At 38.9% G+C, this 26570-nt stretch overlaps 3 protein-coding genes across 17 annotated transcripts; 1 reads left to right on the top strand and 2 right to left on the bottom strand.

Moving 5' to 3' along the window:
- Nucleotides 1-1646: 1646 nt before the first annotated feature.
- Nucleotides 1647-11748, top strand: LOC147522477 (protein HOTHEAD-like). Its single transcript, XM_086567843.1, has 3 exons — nucleotides 1647-1821; nucleotides 9345-9989; nucleotides 10910-11748. The coding sequence occupies exons 1-3, from the start codon at nucleotides 1647-1649 to the stop codon at nucleotides 11746-11748; spliced, it is 1659 nt and encodes a 552-aa protein (XP_086423969.1).
- A 265-nt stretch (nucleotides 11749-12013) lies between these two features.
- LOC147522476 (myb family transcription factor PHL8-like) lies at nucleotides 12014-25362 on the bottom strand. Of its 15 annotated transcripts, XM_086593653.1 has the most exons (7): nucleotides 16587-17176; nucleotides 13591-15732; nucleotides 13424-13500; nucleotides 13280-13337; nucleotides 13120-13204; nucleotides 12978-13047; nucleotides 12014-12853 (listed from the first exon to the last, which is right to left on the bottom strand). In XM_086593653.1, exons 2-7 carry the CDS (start codon nucleotides 13721-13723, stop codon nucleotides 12269-12271), a joined length of 1008 nt encoding a protein of 335 aa, XP_086449779.1. In that variant the 5' UTR covers nucleotides 13724-15732; nucleotides 16587-17176; the 3' UTR covers nucleotides 12014-12268. The 15 variants fall into 15 exon arrangements, 1 of the variants encoding a protein (XP_086449779.1); XR_015213078.1 differs by lacking the exons at nucleotides 12014-12853; nucleotides 12978-13047; nucleotides 13120-13204; nucleotides 13280-13337; nucleotides 13424-13500 and adding exons at nucleotides 16341-16483; nucleotides 22270-22445; nucleotides 25224-25362 and having other exon boundaries at nucleotides 14500-15246; nucleotides 16587-22036; XR_015213081.1 differs by lacking the exons at nucleotides 12014-12853; nucleotides 12978-13047; nucleotides 13120-13204; nucleotides 13280-13337; nucleotides 13424-13500 and adding exons at nucleotides 16341-16483; nucleotides 22270-22445; nucleotides 25224-25362 and having other exon boundaries at nucleotides 14500-14698; nucleotides 16587-22036.
- LOC147522475 (uncharacterized protein At5g19025-like) lies at nucleotides 25178-26323 on the bottom strand. Its single transcript, XM_086593661.1, has one exon. The coding sequence runs from the start codon at nucleotides 26007-26009 to the stop codon at nucleotides 25368-25370; it is 642 nt and encodes a 213-aa protein (XP_086449787.1). The 5' UTR covers nucleotides 26010-26323; the 3' UTR covers nucleotides 25178-25367.
- Nucleotides 26324-26570: the final 247 nt, after the last annotated feature.

Below are 26570 nucleotides of genomic sequence, written 5' to 3'. Positions count from 1 at the left end.
CAGCCCTAAGAGAGTCGAGGGGGAAAAGGAAGTTTGGTGAGATACCGGTTGTTGGTCCTAGGCCTTTTGAGAGTCGGGGCCCGAATAGGTTTAGGCCTTATGATATACCCTCGAGGGTCCGTTTCAAAGACCACCATCCCGGGGTTTCGGGGAGGATTTCATCGCCAGGTGTATTCCGACCCGGGGAGGATTTGCACAGCCAGGTGGTTATAGGCCACCGGGGCGACCGGAGGCTATAGACCTCGGGGAATCGATGGTCGGGCGGGGTCCCCGGCTTCGTGGTCGAGCTCGCTTCTTCAGATCGACCGGCGGCATTATTTTACCCCGCACCAAAGACCAATGCTCGAGAACCATAGTTCCTGTTGAAAGGCTTTTTGGGAGTGTAAGCAGTGGGGCATTTATCTCGTTATTGCCCTACCAAGCGGGTGGTAATCGCCAACGAACAGAGCACCAAAGACCACCGTGCTAGGCCTATGCAGCCTATGCGGGACTGGAATGTTGAAGGTACATTTAGTTCATCTCGGTTTACATTGAGTTTTGTTTGATTCGGGTGCTTCACATTCCTTTATATCTCGTCAGTATGTTGAGAAAGAAAGTTTTAAAACTACTCTTTTATCTAAGCCCTTGTGTGTTGAGACACCGTTAGGAGGTTCTGTTACCTTATATGACGAGTGCAAAGGTTTTAAGTTGTGTTTCTTAGACCGTGTCTTTATGGTAGACTTGATCGTGTTGGGGTTTGAGGGTTTCCATTTCATACTTGGTATGGACTAGTTGACGCGTTATCATGTTACCTTGGATTGTGCAAGGAGGGAGGTTATAGTGAATACACCTGGCATGCCGAGGTTGATTCACACCTGTGTTAGTAAGGAGGATCGGTGATGTCTAGTTTCCTGTGCTCTATAGAGATACCCACAAGGGATATCAGCGATGTGGAAGTAGTGAGAGACTTCGAAGTTGTTTTTCAGGAGATTCCAGGGTTGCCACCCAAAAGGGAGGTGGAGTTTCGTATAGACTTGTTATCGGGGACTGCACCAGTTTCAAAGTCGGCTTACCGGTTGGCACCTAAGCTATTGGACGAAATGAAAGTGCAAGTCGAGGAATTACTCAAGAAGGGGTAAAAGTTTAATGTTTAGTGATTTTGTTTTTTTGGCTTAACCATATCTTTTGAGTATATGGGTTTGAATCTTTTAAGGTGTGTATGACCAGGTTCATACGACCGAGCAACTCACCATGGGGTGCGCCTGCTATTTTTGTTTCAAAGAAGGATGGTACTTTGAGGATGTGTATTGACTTCAGGGATTTGAACCAGGTGACTATAAAAAAATAAGTATCCGCTTCCTAGGATTAATGACCTGTTGGATCGGTTGAAAGGGGCTAAGATATTTTCAAAGTTTGATTTTAAAATTTGGTTATTATCGATGGGAGTTGAAGAGAAGAGTATTTCTTTGACTGCATTTAGAACTCGGTATGGGTTGTATGAGTTTTCTGTGATGCCTTTTGGGTTGACGAATGCACCTGCATTCTTTATGGACTTGATGAATCGTATTTTCAGGCCCTTTTTAGATAAATTTGTGATTGTTTTCATTGATGACATTTTAGTGTATTCACAAAACACAGAAGAACATAAGATACATTTGAAGATAGTGATGCAGACGTTCCGGGAACAGAAGTTGTATGCTAAGTTTAGTAAGTGCCATTTTTGGGAAGAAGAAATTCGTTTCTTGGGACATCTGGTATCTAGTGAAGGGATTGTTGTAGACCCTGAAAAGGTTGCTGCAGTGAAAGAATGGAAACAAGCAACCACTGTTACAGATATTAGAAGTTTCTTGGGGTTAACTGGATATTATCGGAGATTTATTGAGAAGTTCTCGCTTATTGCAGCTCCGCTCACAAAGTTAACTAGGAAAGATGTGAAGTTTATATGGACTAATGATTGTGAGAAGGTTTTCCTAGAATTGAAACAGAGGTTGACTACAGCTCCAATTCTAGTAATCTCGACTAGAGGCGGAAAGCTGGTGGTTTTTACAGATGCTAGTGGAACTGGTTTGGGTTGTGTGTTAATGCAAGACCAGAAGGTGGTGTCGTATGCTTCACGACAGTTGAAGATACACGAGAGACGTTATCCTACTCATGACCTTGAGTTAGCAGCAGTGGTTTTTGCTTTGAAAGTGTGGAGACATTATTTATATGGTGAGAAGTTCAAGCTTTACACAGATCACAAGAGTTTGAAGTATCTTTATTCACAGAAAGAGTTGAATATGAGACAGCAGAGATGGATGGAGTTCATAAGTAGTTATGACTTCGAGATTCAGTATCACCCAGGCAAGGGCAATGCAGTTGCGGATGCACTTAGTCGATTGCCTGGTGTTTTGGCCACTCTTATGGTGCAAGTGGAAGAGTTTAGAGACTATAGTAGCTTATGATGTCCGGACTACACCAGAAATACAGATGAGGGGTATATATGTAGTTTGGAGGTTAGGTCGGTGATTTTCAGTAGAGTGATTGCCATGCAGCACAGAGACCGATTTCTTTTTAGTCGGTTAGATGATCTGGTCATTGATATTTTAGATGATTGTCCGTCTGATTGGGCAGTTGATTCTGAGGGAGGATTGAGATTTCATGAGAGATTGTGTGTACCAGATGATGCAGAGTTAAAGAAGGAGATACTATATGAAGCTCATCATTCTCGGTTTACAATTCATCCTAAAGGAACGAAGATGTACCAAGACTTGAAGAGGACCTTTTGGTAGGAAGGAATGAAAAGAGATGTCGGAGAATATATTTCTTAGTGTTTAACTTGTCAGCAGGTTAAGGCAGAACATCAGAGGCCATCTGGATTATTGCAGCCATTAGAGATACCGATGTGGAAATGGGAACACATTTCTATGGATTTCATTGATGGCTTGCCTAAGTCTCGGAGAGGTAATGAATCTATTTGGGTTATTGTTGATCGTTTAACGAAGTCTGCTCATTTCATTCCTATTGACGTGCGTAGATATACAGATAAGTTAGTTTCCTTGTACATTCGGGAAGTGGTCAGGTTACATGGGATTCCAGTGAGTATTGTTTCAGATCGAGATCCTTTGTTCACTTCCGAGTTTTGGAAGAGTTTTCAGCATGCTATGGGCACTAGTTTGGCGATGAGTACTGCTTATCATCCTCAGACAGATAGACAGACAGAGAGGGTGAATCAGATATTAGAAGATATGTTACGGTCTTGTGTAATGGATTTTGGTGGAGGATGGGAGGAGCATTTACCTTTGGTGGAGTTTGCATATAATAACAGTTTCCAATCGAGCATCGGTATGGCACCCTTTGAGGCTTTGTATGGGCATCCATGTCGATCACCTGCTTGTTGGACAGATGTGGGAGACCGAGTATTGCTTGGGCCTGAGATAGTGAGAGAGACATCTGAACAGATTAAAGTCATTAGAGAAAGGATTAAGATAGCACAGAGTAGGCAGAAAAGTTATGCAAATTTGAAGAGGAAACGGGTTGAGTTTTCTGTAGGCGATTTTGTATTTTTGAAGGTTTCCCCTATGAGAGGAGTTATGAGGTTTGGCATGAAAGGAAAGTTGAGTCCACGATATATTGGACCATATGAGATAGTAGCCTCCGTTGGTAGTTTGGCGTACCGTCTTGCTTTGCCTCCTAACTTAGCGATGATTCATGATGTCTTCCACATGTCTATGCTACGGAAATGTGTGAAAGATCCTACTGAGGTTGTTCAGCCAGCAGAGCTAGAGTTGAACGATGATGTAACTTTTATAGTGAAGCCTATCACGATAGTAGATAGGGATGTGAAACACCTTAGGAGGAGGATTGTAAACTTGGTAAAAAAGTGGAGTGGAAAGAGAAAATGACGTGACCTAGGAACTTGAAGATAAGATAAGGCAGATGCATCCTGAGCTCTTCTCTGACACTCTACCTTGAATCTCGGGACGAGATCCTTTTAAGGTGTGTATATTATAACACCCCATCTTTTATTTTATTTTTTCCTATAATAATAATAATAAAGATAATAATAATGAAAATAGATAAAACAGATATAGGATATCCAGCAGTTATAGATAAAAGCCCGTAAGTAAGTAGATAAGTTTCAACCCTTGTTTTTCGGAGAGGTTTTAAAAACTAGAAAATAGTGTATTCTCACGTAGAGTTTCAAGGAAAAAAACCTAACGAGAGTTTTAGAAAAAGGGGGGGTTTTACTGAAAGAAGAAAGGGTTTTGAACGAGGAAGATCGTCCTTTCGCGCAACAATGGACTTCGGTCTTTCGGGATTATTCTCGTTGTTCGGTTTATAAATGGTGAGTAGATATTTTATGAACTTCTTTTATAAATAAAAATTTCTCGTTATTTGTTGGAGGTTGGAAAATGGTCTGTGCTCATACTGTGTTTTGATACAGTTTCGATCTGTTTTTTTTTTCTGTCTTTATTCTATCTTTCTCTCCTCTTGTTTAACTATTGAATTTGGTTATATGTTAGCATAGGGATTTGATTAATAACCTAAACTTTGATTGAATCTGGGCCGGAGTTCGGAACAGTCGTTAATGGCGGCTTAAGTTAAACCAATAAATCGTTCTGATTATATTTTTTTGTGAGTTGGACTCTTGTGGTTGTGATTGGAACGGTTAGGGTTATAATTGGTGATAATTGGTTGTTGGTGTCGCAAGAGGGGGTTGTGGAAGCTCCGGAGGAGTAGTAATGGCGTCCCAACAAAACCAAACCGTTCTGCGTTTTTTTTTGTTTGAATTAGTGTTTTTGTTTGGATTTTGTTGTGAGATTGTTGTTGGGTTTATGTTGATTGTTGGTGGTTGATTTGGGTGCTCAAAGGAGGCGATTGAAGCTTGAAGGAATAGTAATGGCCGTAGATCGCGATTTTCCCAGTATAAGGGAATCGCAATTATTTGTTAGTATAGATGTGTAGGGGTTTGAAAAAGGAACCAAACCGCGGGGTTCATTAGTGGTGGCGAGTGGCTGATTGGTGGTGGCTGGATGTGGAGGCGCTGGTGGAGGCGTTGGTGAGGAAGATGAACAGTGAAGTTATTTTTTTTTGTTTTGGTTGGGCTTGGGCCCAAAAATTGTGGGTGGGCTTATTTTTAAATTTTAGAATTTTATTTTTTTGACTTAAGTTTAGAATATGGGCCTTAGGCTTTGGGCTTTTGGGTTATAGGAGTTTAGACCTGGTTGACCAATGTTGACTGTTGACCAGGGTTGACTTTGACCAGTTGACCCAAATTTGACTTTTTCCTAAAATTATGATTCGGTCTATTAGGATAAGTCTAGGACTATTAGCATGTTTGACTTAGGCTAAGACCTTTCTAAATATACTTGTGTACGTGTATTTACTGCTTTGTGATTTTTCAGTCTTTTACGATACATAACGTTATGACACTTATATATCCATGAAATTAATAACGCGTAAACCAAAAATACTTGAATCAAGATATTCCTTCGTTCTCTGAAATAATATATGCAATAAAGTTCAATAATGCGTAAACCAAAACTTACCTCACCCTTTTAGAACTCTCCACGCCTCAAGTTTTGGAATTGAGTTTTATGACTGATGATGTCATATGTTAGGAGGGTATTCATTGAATGTGCCATGAATGACCTGGGTATTCATTGAATGTGCCATGAATGGCCCGTTAGTGATATGATAGATATTTCTTGAATGTGGCGGGAATGACCTAAGGTATTCATTGAATGTGCCATGAATGATCTGAGTTTTTGTGCCCAATGAGGCTGTGAAATACGTGTATGAAAGTCAAAGGTGGCTATGATATTGTGGTATATATTCGGTGGGAGAGAGGCACACATGAATGTGTGATTTGGCAAATATGTAGAGTGCAAATCGTGGAGTAGGTACTAAAGGGTGGGTGTATAAGAAAAGTAATTGATTAATTGATAAGAGAAATTGATTTGATTATGCGAGTGTGTTTGGGCTTACTTTTGAATACATATAGGATATCTACATATGTTATATACAAGTTCTAACTTTCTTTTGCAGGAGGGTAGGACTTAATAATATTTTGTGCAGGGACGCGGTCCTACCCTTATACAGCAGTGGATATCGGTAAGTTGTAATTCAATTATTTAGATGTTAAAACGAGTTATTAGAATGAGTTAATATAATGGAAGTTTTGCTTGGGAAGAAATTATGCCGGTTGAGATGACGGAACTACCTTTCTTCCAAGCTGAGAATGATTAGGTTATGATAGAGTTAAAGTGTTAGTTGGATAAGAAAAGATTTGAAATGTTTATATGTGGTTAGTCTACTCATACCAGCAAATTCCATTTTGCTGACCCATGTTTACTTTGTTTTGGCAACGTGGGTGTGTTCTTGGGAACATAGGTGGAAGGCAGTGGAACTACGGCGTGTGATTAGGATTTGTGCCTGGAGCAGTCCAGTTATCTTTTAGGTCTGATTCTTATTGGAAGGATGTAATAACGTAGTTTACTTTTTGCATGGCATGAGAACATGGTAGTAAGGACTATTATTAAGAGAGTCTGTTTGATGTTTTGTTTGGACGGGATGATATCTTAATAAAAGCAATGGCGGATAATTATTGGGATTATTTTAATTTAAGTTGATTCTTTTATGACATGGCTGTTAGGGTTTTATGTGTAGTATCCCCCGTCATAGTCTGGGTTTTTAAACAAGTGAACCTAGTGATGTTTGAGATATTTATATTTCAAATATTCACTTTGTTATTGTTTAAAAATTCTGGCTGTGACACCTATTTTGCCCCCAATAAAATAAAAGGAAAAATATAGAATTGGGTATGACGCCGTTTTCTTCCTAAGCGCCGCAAGCGAGAATTTGTCTTCTCCATTCAGCAACTTTTTGAAAGGGTGTTAATATGTGTTTCTTGTCCTGCTCTTAGGTTCTCAATATGAATTCATTGAAGTTGTACTAGTAGAGGGTACTGATGATGGGTAGTATAAAGACTATAAACTATAAAGGCATGCATAACAAATCATGCACGTGAACAGATGAAGTTTCATGACTAGTTGTATTTTTTTTTTAAGTGGAAATTTTATTTATAATGATAATGAGGTTTACAAATAATTAGGACAAGCGTGCAACAAGCTGCACCGCAAGTCCTTTATGAATAGCAATCCTATCCTCCTAAAAACAAATTCATTAGAACCAGTTGTCATTACGTTGCAGTCCATAACTTTCTACAATCTCTTAAAGAGCTTAACAAACTGCTGTGCCAAGAAACCAAAAGTGTCGAAACTAAACGGAATGAAACAATGCTGGTTAACCCTACAAGCTTCCTCGTGTTTCTTAATCTTCCCTGCCACTGCTCTATTAGCTGCTTCTCCCACCTCAAAGACTCCATTCCCAAGCCCTACCATCGGAGAGGCTCCAGTTACATCAACACACGCATGCCCCCTCAGACCAACTATAAATCAATACATCTGCAGGACGAAGTGTCGATTTTCCTCATTCGGATCAGTGATAAAATTGACGGGAGCCTCCTTCTTCACTTGTACCCCAGCCCTCCAAAATGCATCACATAAAATATCTCTAACATGATCATGTCGGTATTTGAAACCTAGGAAATGTCTACAATGTGCTGCATGGTCCCTGAAAGCATCTAGTTTACTCTTTTTGCATACAAGGCATAGACCCCCATCAGAGTACAAAGGAATCATGAGACGGTACTGGAGAATAGAACGATACTCCACTAGCGACATGCATTGTCCAAGTCCCTCCATCGGAATAGCAAGTAGAAAATCCTTTGCGTGTTCTGACTGCAAGCATCTAATAATTGCCTTTTGACGAGTAGATAACTCGAACTCCCTCTCAAGACCTGCAGCAATCTTATTGTAGAAAGCTTCCGCCAAAACTTTTTGAGGTTTTGAGGGGATGGTAGCATTCATAGCTAGAGCATTAAGGTCAAGATCGGGTAGACAGTGATGCAAAGCAGTGCTAGCATCATCAAGAATCTCACTCATAAGCACTATATCACAACTCCTAAGAATGTGGTTCTAAAGCTCAACAGTTTGAAAATGGGAGGCCACAAAAGCAAATGCTGAGACATCAGTGGCACAATAGATACCTAACCCACCATGACGTAAAGCAGGAAGAGTTACTAAACGCCACTATAAATCACCGAAACCAGGACCATCAGAAACTATAATACCCTGAAGAACACTGCGGAGATGTCGATCAAAAGTCTTAGCTGCCTCTCTAAACAAGAATGGTGGACAAGTACGAATCGCAAAAACCAGCTTAGAGAGCCCAATACAAGCTCGCAAGAGTGCTAACTCACACTGTGGATCCTCCAAAACAACTTGACGGTCTATCAAAGTCATAGCTTTTTCAACACGCTTGCGAGCAAGGCCTATGACAAAGGATGAATCAATGCTGACTGCCCCTCCAAACAACTTGACCCCCTGCTGAGGACGGGATAAATCTAAAAGAAAGAGACTGGGAGCGGAGCGACGTAGATCTAGTGATGGCCAAAATATCTTAGTTTTAGCCACATTAAGAACCAACCCATTTTGCATCAAAAAAAAACCAACTCGTAAGAAGGTCCTTCTTCCTGAATCATGCGCAAAGTTGTTGCCACTTGTTCTGTATCCCAATCAGAGTTTCATCGTCTAAGTACCAAGCTTGTAGCAATAACTGACATCTGGACTGGATTTTTTTATTTTTATTTTTTTGCAAGCCTGTTTTAAATGAGATCAGTAACTCTTTGATGCTGGGCGGGGTTCGAGCCCCATACCTCTAGTATCATCACCCAAAAGGTTTTACCGACTTTGCTAGTCGGCACCTGGAAGGAAGCACTATTACTAAATTAAAATCTTAGTAATCAAAATAATTAACAATGTTGATTACCCCAAATTTTGAGTTGATAGTAGCATAATGTTGGTGGAAGTGTTAACATTAAATTGTGATCCCACTACATAATATTTAGTGAATTTTGACACTACAAATAGATTATGATTAAAGCCAAAATCTAGAGTACGGTGGATTATGGGTGCGCAGTCCATCTGGGCCCTCCACCAGCAAAAGGTGAGGGTGTATTGCATGGCAAATTACTGCATCTAGGTTCTCTTAGGCCTGCGTACCGGTACAGCCAGCAAATGCTAGAATCCTGATTAAATTCGATCCTTTCCTTATGGTCTTATGGAGAAAAAGAATCCCACTTTTAAATAGGAGCAAAACAGGAAGTTCACTTTTAAAGAGAAATATTGGCTAGCTGGCTCCCCAATTTATTTGGAAACGTGGTGGGTTTTGATTGGATTTGGAGCCATTGGATCAAAAACCGCTGGGAGCCAAAAACCGCTCATTCGTATAATGTTCATAATATTCGATTTTCATTGTAGGTCATGGAGTCCTCAACATTATTTCTGACGTCCAACAAGTGCAGTCTAAATATTTTGACTATATTGTTGTGGGTGGAGGCACTACTGGTTGCCCCCTCGCCGCAACATTGTCCAAAAGATACACAGTGCTTTTAGTCGAAAGAGGTGGATCACCATTTGAGGACCCCTTCATAATGGAAAAGAAGAACTTCTTTCGTTCTGCGTCACAGGTCAATGAATTCACTTCGATAATACAAAAATTTGAATCAGAGGAGGGAGTAGCTAACTATAGAGGAAGAGTGTTGGGAGGAACAACCGCGATAAATGGCGGCATTTACACTAGGAGTAATAAGGAGTACATAGAGAGAGCTGGATGGGATGGGAAACTAGTGAAGGAGGCTTATGAATGGGTGGAATCTAAAGTTATATTTGAACCAAAAGAACTGACTAAAGAGCAAAGTTATGCGAAAGATATATTTGTTGGGGCTGGAATTTTACCATTTAATGGTTACAGCTTAGAGCATGTAGAAGGAACAAAAATAACAGGTACCTTATTTGATGAGAATGAAATAAGACATTGCTCTGCTCATCTGCTAGAGGCTGGAGATCCAAAGAGGCTTACTGTTCTTTTGAACGCGACCGTTAAAAACATCATCTTCTCCCAAGGTAAATGAAAAAAACCAAGTGAGGATATTCATCAGTCCTCACAAACGTCTAGAACTGATGGTCCGCATAGAAATTTTCAGTAGTAAGAGATTTTATGATTAACTATAATCTTCTCTTGACTTTCTATGGAATATAACCGTATCAGTGTCTCATCTTTTGAGCATTATTATGCTGAAATTTTAAGAAATATAACCATAATATGTGTATTGCAGTTCATATTGATTTTTTTAGTTAGCAAGTATGCAGAATTTCTTTCGGCTCTTGGGATGTGGTTCTTAGTACACATTAAAATTTAGTGCATCAAAGAGAAAACTCACGGGCGTCATGCATAACAGTTTAGGGGTATTCTGATGAGAGTTGTTCTATATGAACAAACAATTTTGAACAAACTATGTGAACAAATTGACGTGGCAGTGCAATATTCATGTTGCAGTGTCAATTACCATTGCCACATGGATGTTGTAGTGTCAATTCTCATTACTATGTTGCACTGTTTATCTCTGCAACATAAATGTTGCACTATCAAATCTCACTGCAACATGAATATTACACTGTCAAATTAGACTATTTACCTCTGAAACATGGGTGTTGCACTATCAAATCTCACTGCAACATGAATGTTGCACTGCCATAGCATTTTGTTAAGAATAATAGTCATGTTGCCCTATCAAATATCACTGCAACATGAATGTTGCATTGTCAACTCTCATTGTAACATGAATGTTGCACTACCATGTTAGTTTGTTCAAAGTTGTTTGTTCATATAGAATTTTTTATTCTAAAGATGCTTTTGAGCATGATCCTAATCTATATGAGGTGGTTTTTGCCTTTGGGATTTGGGAGAGATCCTTTTAGATTGTGTTCACTCAATTCATGCTTAACTTAAATTGTTACTTAACACATAACACTTGCGGGTGAAGGAACTAAGCCCAGGGCTTGTGGCATCAGGTTCATCAAGAGTCATGAAGATTTAGAAATCTCCTACGAGGCCTATTTGAATTGTTCGTTCGATGGAGAATCATGGGGTGATGTAGTGTTGTGTGCAGGAGCAATGGGGAGTCCACAAATCCTCATGTTAAGCGGAATTGTCCCCAGTGAACACCTTGTTCAGTTCAACATCACACCAATGGTCAATGCACCACAAGTGGGTCAAGATGTAAAAGACCATCCTGGTATAATATTTATGTTAGATGTAATAGATGTACCTCAGGCATATGGAGATCCATCTCAAGTTATAGGAATTACAAATAATTCCAAGTTCTTATTTCAATATGGTGGTGGACGTTTAAAAAAGAACAAACAACTAAGATCCATACTGGGAAAACTAGCTTATCCAAGGTCTAAAGGAATGGTAAAGTTAAACAGTGTTGATCCCAGAAAAAATCCATCAGTGAAGTTCAACTATCTTTTAGAGGAAAAAGATTTGGATGAATGTGTTGAGATGGTTCATGAGATGAAGAAGATTGCTCGGTCTATGGATTCCCTTCTAGGGACTAATTACAGTGAAAAGATTGATATTGTCAGTTCAGGTGATAAAAAACAAGGGAATGATGGTTACTCGAACGGCATCTTTAGTGAAGAGAGATTGAAAGAATTTTGTAAGATGAATAAAGGGTCTTATCTACATAGCCACCGAGGATGCAGTGTTGGATCTGTAGTCGATAAGGATTATAAGGTATTTGGAGTTGAAGGATTAAGAGTAGTGGACACCTCTGCATTATCTGATCTAATGAGTCCAATGGGCACTTTGCATGGTTAGAGAGGGGCATGGAATGATCATTACTTGGTGTTGCAATTTGCCCGTTCAAGTGTTATCAAGTATAGCGCATATGTGTTTGCTAAGAGTTCGCGCTGCACAACTGTACTGGATATATATGTATTTGATGTGCTTGTATTTTCCTTCTCGTCGATGTTTCTCTTTGTACCATTTTTCTTTTGTATGCTTGGAATTGGATTTCATATTTATGAAGGATATCTGTGCGCGTGTGAGAGAGAGAGAGAGAGCACGTACCACATGCCATATCTTCACAGTCAATTTTTTTTTATTACAAACAGCCTTACATATATACACACAATATCTATATATATGATAGGATATACTTTGAAAAGTACTCCAGTTGCATATACATATTGACCTATATATATAGTTTGTATATAAAGAACACATCTCAGCTTACATAACTGGAGGAGTCCATGATGTATAAAATCATATAGACAGTACCTCATATACCTATATAATACTTGGCATCTTGAAATATTTTTCATGCACCAAACTGCTTCTAAAACTCCTCAAATAGCTGAGGTTCAGCATAGTTCAAATCTAGTTCTTGTCGTGGCATGAATTCTCTCTGATACTTGCAGTTCAGATCAAGTTCCTCAGCTAACTTTCTCAACTTACATGGTTTCTCCTCGTCGCATGGAGGTATATAAGTTAACGGCTGATCAACAGACGACTCATCCGAAATAGTGCTACCGCTTCTCTTCCTCCCTGCAAGACTATAACTTGATCCAGCATAGCAATGGTTGCTTCTACTTGCATTTCGCTCCACTTGGAGTTGCTTCCCATCCTTTCTTCCACTGCTTTCAGAGGATGTTAAGGAACTCTCAATGGAGCAATCTGTTGCTCTGTTTGCTTTTTTTCCTGCATTGTCTAACACAAAGAAACCAGTTTTTGTGAATTCCGAGGGTGAAGAATTGAAACACCTGGTTTCCACCATGGAGACCAACTCAGAGACTTCCGTCTTTGCAGCTTCAAGTCTCTTCGATGATGATTTATACCCAGCAAGTGTTTCCTGTGCCTTCATAAGTATTGACTGTAAATACATCCCTTGAGCTTCAATTCGCAGTTGCAAATGTCTCTGCACCTAAACAAAAAATTGCTTTGTGATGGTACCAATTGTCCCTAAACAAAAAATTGCTTTGTGATGGTACCAATTGTCAATATTACGTAAAATGATCAGGAATTCAAAATGGTTTTTCAGGTATTACCTCAATCTGTTCATTAAGTTTGTTCTGCACGTCCATTTGCATCTGTAGAGTCTGAGCAATATGCAAATTTCTGTGAAACAGTGTGTTCTATATTAGCATCACCTATAAACTTAAACAAACAAAGAACAGCATTGATCCTTACTCATCTATCGGTCCATTTGTTCCATCCATGACCTTCCCACTAATAATATGGCCGTCTTGAATCTCACTCTCCGTGTAATCAACCACTAGAAAAACAATGCACTACCATCAAGACCCGATTAGAGAAACGCCGAAAAATCTATATTGGACTAGTATCTCACCTTCTTGCTCATTGTCAATGCTGGTTTCTGATTGTTGGCTCTTCCCAAGCCTGTATTTCTGCAGAAGAACATCGATTCACTTCAACAACAAAAATTTTCATGCAATGATATATGAAACAGAGTTGCATATAAAAAAAGTTATGCCTGTAAATGGCTCTTTAAGTGGTATAAAGTCAATCCAGGAATGCCCATCACCCTCATTACACTCTTTGGGGTTGCTTCTGCCCAAATTAAAACAAACAAATGATTCAGGATAAATGAAAAGAAAGAGTACTACATATATAACTTGATAAAGAAGCCACTGCACTTACTCTCTGCCCCACCGAGGTGAGTTACGGCTTCGATGAATCGTTGGTGAAGCACTGGAGTCCATTTTAACCTTGGTTTTGCATCTGTAGACAGAGCTAAATCCATGTCTTGGTTTTGCATTTCTTGCAGACCCATTTCAGTTTTGCTTATCAGAAACAGTTTTTCAAACTAAGATGTAAGAATGAGATACTTGGTTCTTACTTATAACTCTCCTTCAACTGTGTGTCAGCTTTGATTCTCTTTATAACTTCGGGTGGTTGTCTTGTCCACAGTTATCACTCCAAATTTTGAAACAAGAAGTGAGTTGTCTTGAAGAATATATGCAATGAGCTGGGGCTCTTTCTTTCTCCCATTTCCCACTCCATATCATCTTTTTCATTTTTTTTTTTTTTTTTTTTTTTTTCTTCTTTGACTTGAGAGACAGAAGAGAATCTCTGATGCAGCAAAAACAGAGAAAGTAAAACAGTTTCAATTGAGTCTCAAAAGGAGAGAAAAGAAGGAAAGTGCATGGATTGTTTTTACATGCTATTTCTCCACTTCTCAAGTATTCACTTTGGCTGATCCTCTGCTTCATTAGGTAGCCCCACCATTTTGAATAATGGGTGCAACTTTTCTCCTCACAGGGTGAAGCTTTTGAAGGAATTAATGTGAGTGCTTTATTTGATGTTTTTTTTTTCCTTCTTTTAAAGTTTCTTTCAGTTATGAAAGATAAAAATAAAATGAATTCTTGTTTTTTACCTTTATTTTTTGGGGAGGATGTGGAGTGGTTGGCAGATTCTTTTTGTTCTTTTTGGGGATGAAGGAATCAAAGAATCTAGTCTTTAGATCTTAAGACAAAGCTTATCCTAATGTGAATTATATACTTGAAGGGTACTCATACTTGGATACTACTTGATTTAGTCACTGAGCCATTATAAATCAAGAGCAAAATCTTATTTTATGCAGCTCTCCTGCGCTTTCTTGGAAAGTAATCCACATAATATCACCCTATTCCTTTGACGCACCAAAAAAATATGTACAACCAAATCAGTGACATTCAAAGTTCAAACATAATACCATGTCTGGTGATTGTTTAGATGAGTGGGTGACACACCTAAGTCAAGTCCTGCACTGAAAATGAAGCTGATCAGAAGATTATACTCGCCTACAATCAAACTCTGACAGTTTGAAAATGAGCAGCCAGCTGGAGTTTGTGGCATCAAGCAACACTGGAGTGATCACAATAACTTTCACATTAAGAACCAGTACAACCTATAATCACAATATACTGGATCTTGTTTGTCGGTTATACTGTAAAACTCTGCTGTAGATTAAAGAAAGAGATAATAAGAAATCTAAATATTTAGTGGCAACGTAATCAAATCCGGTGCTGTAGTATATATCTACCGAAGTATAGTAACCAACAAACCATATTTTCTTCTCTGTTTTTTCCTGCATCAGTTTTTTCTTTCACCTCTTCCCTGTGATTTTGAGAACCCTGGGTTAAATTTTGTCAGCAATTGCAATTATTCGCTATCGTGGAATAATGGGAATTTTATTATTGATCATCGTAGTAGTTCTGAAAACATTTGCCTCCACCCGTCTCCTTGATAAATCAAACCATGCCATTATCAGATAGATCGTGTGTCTTTATCACTGAAGATATGCATTTCGTTTCTCTAAGAAAATTGAACACAAAACAACAGGTTACATGACCTTTGATCAATAAAATTGAACAGTATTAGTGTCTGCAACATCAACATCTGCAAAAGATAGCATCATGGAACAGTAATATCTTCCCTCCATACAAATAACAACACACTGTGATAATGACAAAATGGGGCCCTAAAGTTACTGGTTTGCACAGTTACTTCTAGCACGAAAGCTACAAATATTGATTAGTGCACTTTTAATATACCATTAACCAAAAAGTCAAATAAGAAATATTCCAACGAGAGATCTAACTTTCAGTCTGGAAAACATATACTAACGGAACTTAAGGAAAGAAAGGGAGAGCATGGCCAACAGCAGATCAAAAAAGTGATCAGAACAAGCCTCATGGCATATTTCTTGATTTGCGCTCTTGAGTTTGATTGCCGGAATCAAAACTTAATGATTGTTCTTCAAAGTGCTGCCTTCTCAGTGCCATACATTCAGTTGGTCTGCTGCAGTGATCAACACTTTAAATGACTCAAGGGTGACGAGGGTCAGATACCAAGTGTAGATAAAAGCAAGGATCAGCTTGAATCTTATATTTTTTGTGAGAAAAGATAACTGATGGTGTAGACTAACTCCAGTATTTTATTATATGGTTCAATCCACTTAAACTCCTAACTTAGTTCAAAAGAGCAGTGGCAACAACAAGCACCTTTACTGCCACTATATCCAATGTCTGAATTTTGGGTTCACTACATTTCGTTGTTGGTGGTTTGATTTCCTTTTTCAAATGGTTGGAGTAAACTAGACGGATCTTGTACATACATGGGTACATCAAATTCTATTGACAGTTTCTGCCGACTCATTGCCGATAAGTTTGATAGCAAGGCATACATAAGCAAATTAACAGAATGTAGACATTTCAGCATAAAAATGAGTTGAGTTAGTTTGGTCTCACTGTAGGGGATATTCTTTTTCCTTGTAATGGTTGTAACAAATCATGCAAACATTTGATAGGGCCAATCACCATACAATGAGACAGCCAGAAAAAAGAAAAAGAAAGAAAAGCATAACAAAATAAAATAAAAACAGTTGGGTCACTTAATCAGTTAATCACCTATATATTCTCCTTATGGACCCATCAAAAAAGTTGTTGTTCCACTAACCCAACCTGGAGAATTGGGTTTCACCCCATCCTCCACCTCAGGTGCAAGTGTAAGCTGGGCAATCATTTTTTCTCCCCTAGTTTCCTACAAGAAGCTTTTATAGAAGAATCTTTATCTAGCTATTCAGAAATGGAGGGGGGCAAATCCGTAGCCCAAACGTTTGAAAAACTTGAAAAGGATGAGAGTTATTGAAGTACCTTTCCATATAACCAGCTGCTGTACTTGCATATGCTTTCTTGCTTTAATATATTCCAAAACAAGAAAAGGAGATTCTGGGATGATGTCCAACAACCATCGCATGTGTAGGTTAGTAGGAGAAGGATCGGTGAATCAAAAGTCATATGAGTAATCCATTGAATCAAAAGTTATAAGCAAAGGCAACCCCATCAATTATTATTCTCCAATGGGCCCTTCTAAGGAGATCTACCGAATTCAAAAGCATGAAAAGAAGATGTGAGGAATATTGGCCACAGGAATCAGAAAAAGAGCAAAGAAATCAATTAATCAGCAACCACTGAAAATAATTAAACCACTGAAAATGATGTGAGCAATAGGTCACTCAAAACAATATCTGTCTGCAGTGTGTGCTAGTCCTGACTCCTGAGAGATAACAGTTCAATGCTGGCAGAGCTTTAAAAAGCAAATGATTGCAGGGCAAAACATTAGTTAGCAAATTGGATTAGTTCATCTGGTTACTTTTGCAGAAAGCTCCTTCCTAAATGACAGCATGGTGGAGGCAAACTTCTATCAAGTTTTGCAGCCAAGATTTGAAGTTTTTATGCAATTATGCCTCCTTAATTAGTAAATATCTGTAATGGGTACCAGAACTTGCCCTGCAACCATTTGCAACAATGAAGCAAAAAACAGCACTGTAACTAAAAATTAGATTCCATACTAGTCCCATGTTTGACCAAACTTGAGAAAGAATATCAACTAGTATCCTTTTTTGCGATAACATTACCGTTCAGTAAACAAAGTAGACCTCCCAAGAATGCCCTGAATAATAACCACAAAGTTGATGTAATGTTTAATACCATATCCAGAAATTCAGAACTACCAATCATATGGTCTGAACCGAATGACAATACAATGGCTATTACTGAAACTCTTCTCAACTGATGAAGAAAGTAAGACATCCCCTACATACAGACACAGATATTGATGTATGAAAAGTGTTCGTTAGCTCACAAACAATCAAGAATCGTTCTTTAACCAAGAAATGATGAATAAAATTGATAAAATCCAAGAATGTCTTATTACAAACCTCAACGGCCCTTAAATAGGCGTTTAAACCCTAAAGATCAAGACTGCGGTGATCCTTAAGTTCACCAACTAAAACCTACAGAAAACAGAAAACCTGACTACAAATAGCACGTGCGTGCCTGACATAAGGCTAAGCTGAGGGCCTGCGCTCCTTCAACTAAAAATGCCTGAATTCAAAAAGCCCAGAGGGCGTGCACCCCTGTCAGAAGGCTACACCAAGGGCGTGCGCGCCTTCAACTAAATACAACCAAACTACTAAACCACCGAGACATCACCATGTGCATCCATATATGTATCTGCAAGATCCTGTACTGCATCATTCCCTCCTGGATGGAAGGAATTTGTCCTAGAATTTGAGTCATCATCGGAGGAGTCACCAAAGTAAGGAAGGAGATACTTCACGTTGAAAACATCAGAAGTGCGAATATGACTAGGTAATCGGAGACTATAAGCATTCGGATTAATCTTCTCAATCACTTCCACAGGACCGATCTTTCGAGGGCCCAGCTTGTTGTAAGCACCCACAAGAAATCGCTCCTTAGTGAGAACCGCCCAAACGAACTCGCCAACCTCGAACTACATGGAACGGCGATGCCTATCAGCAGCAGCCTTATACTTGGCATTAGATTCTAAGAGATCCGTGTGAACAGCAGCATGAATATCATGGAGATGTTGAACAATGTCAGAGGCAGTAGGATGAATAGGCCTTAAGCCGGAGATGGGAACAAGATCGGTAGCAACCCGAGGGTTAAAACCATAAAGAACTTGGAATGGACTGTACCCGGAGCTGTGATTAACCAAACGGTTAAAAGGAAATTCGGCTTGCGCAAGAAAAGAATCCCACTGCTTCACCTTAGTGCCAACCAAACTACACAGTAAATTACCCAAAGAATGATTAACCACTTCTGTCTGTCCATCAGTCTGAGGGTGATAAGCACTACTAAACTCCAAATCGGTATGCAACATTTTCCACAAAGAACGCCAAAAGTGACTCAAAAACCGAGTATCTCTGTCGGAAACAATGGAGTCAGGCAAAACCATGCAAGCGATAGACATCACGGAAAAATAACTGAGCAACATTAACTGTAGTCTACTTGCAAGCAATAAAGTGGGCCATCTTTGAGAATCTGTCAACCACCACAAAGATGGAATTGAAACCCCGTTGAGTACAAGGGAGACCAAGAACAAAATCCATACTAATAACATACTAGGGACGGTTCGGCATAGGTAATGGCATATATAAGTATATAACCCTGCGTTCGTAGCGTGCCCCTTAGAAACCTGGCAAATCTGGCAACGCACAACAAACTTTTGAACATCCTTGCTTAAACCTAGCCAAAAGTATGAATTAGAGACCAACGTCAGGGTCTTGTCACGGCCAAAATGCTCCTCACAATGCAAATCTTGAAGAAGACGGAGACGAAGGCTACAATTGGGAATACAGAGGTGACGACCCTTAAATAAAAACCCGTCCTGTAAAGAAATTTCCGATAACTGACCCTCCTGTATAGCAACAAATATAGGAGCAAAATAGGGATCACTCTAGTAGAGGTCAGGGAACGAATCAAAACCCAACACCGTGGTGCGTAAGGACACTAAAAGAAAAGAGTGCCGACTCAGGGCATCAACCACACGATTCTGTACGCCAGACTTGTGACACAAAACAATAGTAAAGTCCTGGAGATAAAGATAACTAGACCACCGCAGTTTAAGGATTGCCTGGATTGGTGCCGAAATTAACTTGGTCTTGAGCACTTGAAAACTCCCCTTTGCGGCCTGAAGACCAAAAGAATTTACCACTATGCAAACAATCAGTAATAGGTGCAGTAATAGTACTAAAGTGAGGAACAAAGTGGATGTAAAAAGAAGTAAAACCATGAAAACTGTGTGCTTCAGTGAGGGTTGTCGGGCTAGGCCAAGATCGAACGGCCTCCACTTTAAAATTATCAACAAAAAAATTCCTTCTTTCAAAACCACATAACCCATAAATAAAACTGAGTCAGTACATAACACACACTTAGGAACCACAGCAAAAAGTTGAGCCTGACGTAAAACAGACAATACATTGCGGAGATCTTGGAGGTGAGATTGGATGTCTTTGTTGTAAATCAAAATGTCGTCAAAATACACCACCACACACTTGCCCAAGAACGGCTTCAGGACCTGGTTTATGACATGCATAAAGGTGCTAGGTGCATTAGAGAGGCTGAATGGCATAACTAGCCACTCATAAAAGCCTTCCTTTGTCTTAAAAGCCGACTTCCACTCATCACCAATACGAATACGGATCTGATAATAGCCAGACTTCAAGTCAAGCTTTGTGAACACGGCAGCACCATGTGTAACTGATCAAGGAGGTCATCTAACCAAAGAATAGGAAAATGGTACTTCGTAGTGATCTTGTTAATAGCCCGGCTGTCGACACACATACGCCAAGTACCATCTTTCTTCGGTACTAATAAAGCGGGCACAACACAAGGACTAAGACTTTCTCGAATAAATCCCTTAGCAAGCAAATCGGTGACCTGTCTCTGTAATTCAGCATGCTCTTTCAGACTCATTCGATAATGCAGACGATTTGGCATTTTGGAACCAGGGACTAAATCAATTTGGTGTTGGATATCCCGCATAGGCGGCAACCCATCGGGCAAGTCATCGGGGAAAAGATCAGAGAATTCCTTTAACAAACCCAGTACGCATTCTGGGGTGGTGGCGTTTAAGGAATGTGGCTCACACATCAAAATAAACACACGATCCGCGGCTAGTAATTCAGTCTCAAAACTACGCATAGCTAAACAAGACGACTTCGGTGCTGGAGGAGTAATCGGGGCTGGCTCTCTACTGGGCACGAGTACGATCTTAATACCACTAAACAGGAAGCTATAGGTGTTGTGCCAACCATCATGGGATACCCGGCGATCAAACTGCCACGGTCGACCCAATAATAAATAGCAGGCATCCATAGAGACGACGTCACACCATACTTTATTGGAGTACTTAGAACCAATGGAAAAATCCACCAAGCAGCGTTTATATACAGTAACCTCAGTTCCCTTCTTCAGCCAGGACAAGGAATAAGGAGCTGGGTGTTTCTCCGTCAGTAAATTAAGCTTACGCACTGCCTCAGAAGAAATCACATTCTCACAACTGCCAGAGTCAATAACCAATTTACAAACTTTCCCCTGAATGGTGCAGGTGGACTGAAAAATATAATTGCGGAGCCACCCATCACCCTCAGTGTCTTTTAGAGCAAAACACAAGCGCCTAACAACCAGAAGGTCCCCCTTGTCACCTTGAACAATCTCCTCAGGCACGTCATCAGGGCCAACATCAAAAATAGGTGCGCCTAAAATATCACCCACATGGTAGTCATCAATATCTTCATTTTCAACAAACAAAATCTTACCCGGAGCTAGCGGTTTAGAACACCGGTTAGCATAATGCCCGACCTCGCCACAACGAAAACACTTAACTGAAGTAGGGTTGCGACCAACAAGCTCTTGTACAACTGGTGGTTTAGCAATAGGTGCATTATGAGGGCGGTAGGAAGTAGTACTACCCCTTCGGTTCAGTTGCTTCTCTAAGGTCAAAGCGCACTGATGCGCTTCGGAGACAATAACGACATCAAACAAGTTAAGTGCATCCTGAAGGTTATTTCGAACACCCCCAATATAACGTGCTACCAGTTGATCACTAGATTCAATAAGGTCTACCCGAGCCAAAAGATGATAAAACTCTTTGGTATATTCATCAACCGTTTTCGAACCCTGACGTAAGTTCTGGAGACGCTGATATAGCTCTCGAGTATAATTAAAGGGTAAAAAATCTGCACGGAGATGTTTCTTAAGATTTTCCCACGTAACAAGTTTAGGTTTACCTTTTCTATAGCGGGAAACTTTCAACTGTTGCCACCAAGCAATAGCACGAACCCGAAACCTGGTCGCCACCAGTGCAACCCGCTTGTCCACTGGAACTTCCTTGAAATCCATGACCTCCTCCACTATACCAATCCAATCAATTAGTTCAACCGGAAGTAAACCCCAATAAAATTCGGGCAAATCGATTTTTAACCCAGATTCCCAACGTCTGTTCTCCCGTGGCGGTGGAACAAGCGGAAAAGTTTCATCTTCTGCTAAGTCGGCAAAGGGATTAGCATCCTCTGCCTCAAAATCGTCCTCCACCAGCTGTGGTTCACGATTTTGTGGGTGTTCGGTCAGCCGTGTTAGGGCTGCGCCCTGGCAGGTTAGCGTTGCTACCTGCCTTGAGAGTTCGGCCATGCGATCACGTTCATACACATCTTCCAGAGTTGCTTCTCGCTGTGCTCTACCACGCCCTTTTCCTGCTAGACGAGGCATGTCCAGTTTATTGCTGATTCTGATACCAACTGATGTATGAATTAAGTGTTCGTTAGCTCGCAAACAATCAAGAATCGTTCTTTAAACAAGAAACGATGAATAAAATTGATAAAATCCAAGAATGTATTATTACAAACCTCAACAACCCTTAAACAGGCGTTTAAACCCTAAAGATCAAGACTGCGGTGATCCTAAAATTCACCAACTAAAACCTACAAAAAACAGAAAACCTGACTACAAATAACCCAGAGCACGTGCGCACCTGACATAAGGCTAAGCTGAGGGCATGCGCACCTTCAACTAAAAAGGCCTGAATTCAAAAAGCCCAGAGGGCGTGCGCCCTTGTCAGAAGGCTGGCCAAGGGCGTGCGCGCCTTCAACTAAAAACAACCAAACTACTAAACCACCGAGACATCACCATGTGCATCCATATATGTATCTGCAAGATCCTGTACTGCATCAGATATGCATGCCCATAAAACAATGCTATTCACAATGAAGCTCATGATATCACTACCATAGTAATGGCCAAGAACAATCCAGTTTGGTGTTCAAAGGTGCTAAACCATGGATGGGAAAAACAAAAAGTTGGACACTAGAGAGGATTCAACCTAAGATTCAGACCTAACCACCAATAAGTTGGATCAAGCACCTGACTGGAAAACAAATCTACAACACAGTTTTCAAACATTGCAGCAAGCACTCTTGGCCCTGGTCACATGCGGCAATACCAACTGAACTGCTTGTCAGTTGGCCCAAGTATCCAGGAGCAAAGAGTCCATAGACGATGAGCTATTCAGCTTTGTCATATACCTATGTGTGTCTAGTGCTTGTGTTTTAATCATTGTCTGCTTCAAATATAAATTTTTATAGAGGACAATCCATATTATGTTTTCTTTGATTTGTGAAGTCAATGTCAGAAATAAGATGCTTGCATCATATTCCTGGAAGACTAAGAGATCAACTCAGAAGATAGCAAGAACAACATGGGCGTATGTGCAAGCTTTCGGGAGATAAACTTGCTTTTTTCCTACTGAGAAAGGCATAGCAAATAACAAGCCCATGGAACTTAGTTTTTCGAAGTAGGACCAGAGCAGGGAAGCAACTAGTCTCAAATTAACTGGACAGCTTGTGTTTAGGAAGACAAAATACAAATGAGGAACAATACTCAAAAAATTTAACATAAATTTATCTATCAGTAAAGGATGTAGGTTAGTTTTCCAACACTAACAGGAAAATGGGATTTTACCATGCTAAGGAGAAGTAGGACAAGAACCAGTTCCTATATGTTCCAAGGAGTAGAGGACACCATTTTCTAACTTGCATTGATGTATTGTGTGATTGTGTCACTCCAAGTCTTACACGGCTATAAACAGGCTAAAATTTTAGACATTGACATACACTAAGTTTGTGCCAAACTGATCATATCAATAAAAACCGAATCTAAATCATACCGTGAGTGAACTCAAAAATAAAAAAATAATAATAATAATAATAATAATAATAATAATAATGCTTGAAAATTCCCTTCATCCAACAGGAATGAGCCCATTCAGAAAGCATTAATATATGTGATTAGCAGAGATTTTAAAAGTAACTTAGAAATGCTTGAGTTATAGTCATGTATTCCACTATGAGGACGATGGAATGTAAAATCAAGAAGATATCACCTTCTTCAAAATCAGGTATCAAGCTACATCTACCATCTACAAGTCCAAGTGCCCAACATAGACCAAGACATTCTTTGATTGTGTACTAGCTCTAGTGACCATGCAAATCCAAAGCATAACACCCTTTTTTTTTCGAATAAAAGGTTATCTTCATGTTGTAAGCGGGTGTTGTTCTAATGCAAGAAAAAAAAATAACATTTCCAATTTATGTAGAAAGATGGGCATAGGATCTCATACTGCATGATCAGAACTTTGGATGTTCAGCAGTCAAGTGCATGTTCAAAGAATGAACATAGAACATATATGGAATTATGGATGTACAGATACATTAACCATAATACCTATTTCAAATAGAAAGAAAAACATTTTTATCAGAAAAACAATAAAGGTAAATACATAATCAAATAGACATGATTCAGCAGATGGTTCAACAGAGTGGCTAAAAGTGCTTGAGTTCTATTCAAGTTTTCCAACAAGGAAAGACAAAGGTACATACAGGTGAATGACACCTTACTGGAAGAGAAACCAAATCAAGGCCCCAGGTTTACATAAAACATCCATGAGAGCCAACCCATGTCGAAAACTTCATTTGGTTGCACATAACGGTTCGGACATATGTAATTGCATATGTACTTATTTTGTGTTTATAGTGGGTCTTTTTTTAATGAAGAGGAAAGAAATATAAAACCACTCTCGTTCTTTACGTAAAGATTGATATTGCGAGACAATATATGATTCGAGGAGTTATATGTATGGCATTCAAGAAACCACATTTTAACATAGTGCAACATATCAAGCAACAACATGTTCATAAATCTGAAGAGAAACTAAAAGACAACCACATATCTTGAAATCCAGGAATAGGTTTAAATAGAAGATAAGAAGACTGAAGTCCCATTGAGATGATTAAACATTCACAAAAAATACAAACGATTTCACAAGCAAACACAAAAAAAGCTGTTGTGAAGCATATTAAATACAAATATATGCACTTGCCAAGGTTATGGAATATAAATCTATGCAATAGAAACACTACTGCGGAAAAGAGCAGAAAGATAAGATACAGCTCTAGACAGTGTTAAACGTTTAACAGCGCTAAAGGATCAAAGATGTAATCGCCACAATGACTTACAATGGTGACAATGAGGATGAAATGACATCAGCATAAAAAAATGATGATGAAATGTCCCTTAACTTTTATCAACTGAGTAATATTCTCACTTCTCTTCTTCAATAGCCTTTGTATGATCCACATAGTTAACAAATGCAACAAAAAGACATTTATGATTAAATAAGAAAGACTATGATTCCATCTTATACTTTCTGACCATATAAAAGATACAAAAAAACCATAGTGTAAGAATTAAAGTGAACCAAAATAAAGAACAGAGATTGCTGTAGGGTTGGAATTCAAAAGGTTTAAATAACATACTAAAGAAAAAAAAATCAATTCTATGCACACCTAAAAAAAATAGAGTTTAATCAAAGAATAGCACAATGGTAAAATAAAGAGATGATGCTTATATTCATATATAAAGAATCCTTACAAGTTTATTCCCATGCACTTATTTAGACACAGAAGAGATTCAATGACCTTCATCTATAAGCAGTATTCTTCTTCATATATGAAATGAAACTAGCCCCATAACGAATTTCCTTACGACCACCAATTACCAACAACCTTCTTGTCTCTATTTCTTAATCTTCTTAATCTTCTTCAACCCCGGAACTTCCATTCTACCAATAGGACATCCACACCTTGATCGAAAAACAAGAACAGCTCTCCCATTAGGTGGTGCCATTTTCTTAAGCTCGGCTTCCAATTCCCTATGATGATCTTGTGACAACTTAAATATACCCTTTACACCTCCATCAGAAGTAGTTGAATTCTTCACAATGTCTTCAGTCTCAAGCTGAATATCAAACTCCGCAGCGTTACTCAATCCCCGACAATTCGGTTTCCCACATTTCTTATCCATACATTTAAACACCACTAAAGCAGCCATCATTGCAAAAAACAGACTAAACCCAATAGATATATAAACCAATGGAGCACTACATACTTCATATTTCACCATATAAAAAGCAGCAATACCAATATCCATAATTCCATTAAAGAACATCTTAATGGAAGGAAATATCAAATATCCAAAAGCAGATATAACAGCAATCAAGTATAACACATCAATTGCACCTGTTCTTGATTGTTCACAAAATGGAACCTTCATTGGCTGTTTTGAAGACATGGGCTGTTTTCTATTTCTCTGAATTTGATTAATTTGCTTTGAATCTGTCAAATTTAATGAATTTGACATGTAATAGACCATTTGCATCAATACACAAATCAAAAGAACCAATTTTGATCAACACCCAATGATTTAAACTCCAAAATATTAATGAGATCAAATAATAAGACTTTTGAGTTCACCTGATGTCAATGTTTTGGTAAAATTGATATGGCTGTGATGGATTTTTCGAGGTGGGAATGAATTTGATGATGGATTTAGGATGTGAGAATTAAACAAGGAATTGAGATTTTGATTGAGTTGTGCCGGCTTAATTGAAAATTTAAGCCATGAGAAAATGAGAAAAAAAAAAAGGAGTCGTGTTTGCTTACCTCATTTTATCAGCTCACTATAAATATATATATTTAAATAGAAAAAAATTTTAAAAAAAATATATATTGGATTTTGACTTTTGAGATTTGCGTCGACTAATTTTGGTAAAGTCCCTTAAAAATAAACTACTTGCCTACATTTTTTTTTTTTTTAACATTAATGAATTTTTGTTTCTTTAACTATTGTTGATTTACCTTTGAAATATTCGAAATATGATATATTGAATTATAGTTGATCAAATTGTTTTTTAGGAATAAAGTTTCACAATGATGATTA

This window comes from Coptis chinensis, chromosome 1, assembly GCF_015680905.1.
Source record: "Coptis chinensis isolate HL-2020 chromosome 1, ASM1568090v1, whole genome shotgun sequence".
NCBI lineage: Eukaryota > Viridiplantae > Streptophyta > Magnoliopsida > Ranunculales > Ranunculaceae > Coptis > Coptis chinensis.
The sequence above is the reverse complement of the archived record's forward strand: the minus strand, read 5'-3'. Positions and strand labels throughout refer to the sequence as shown.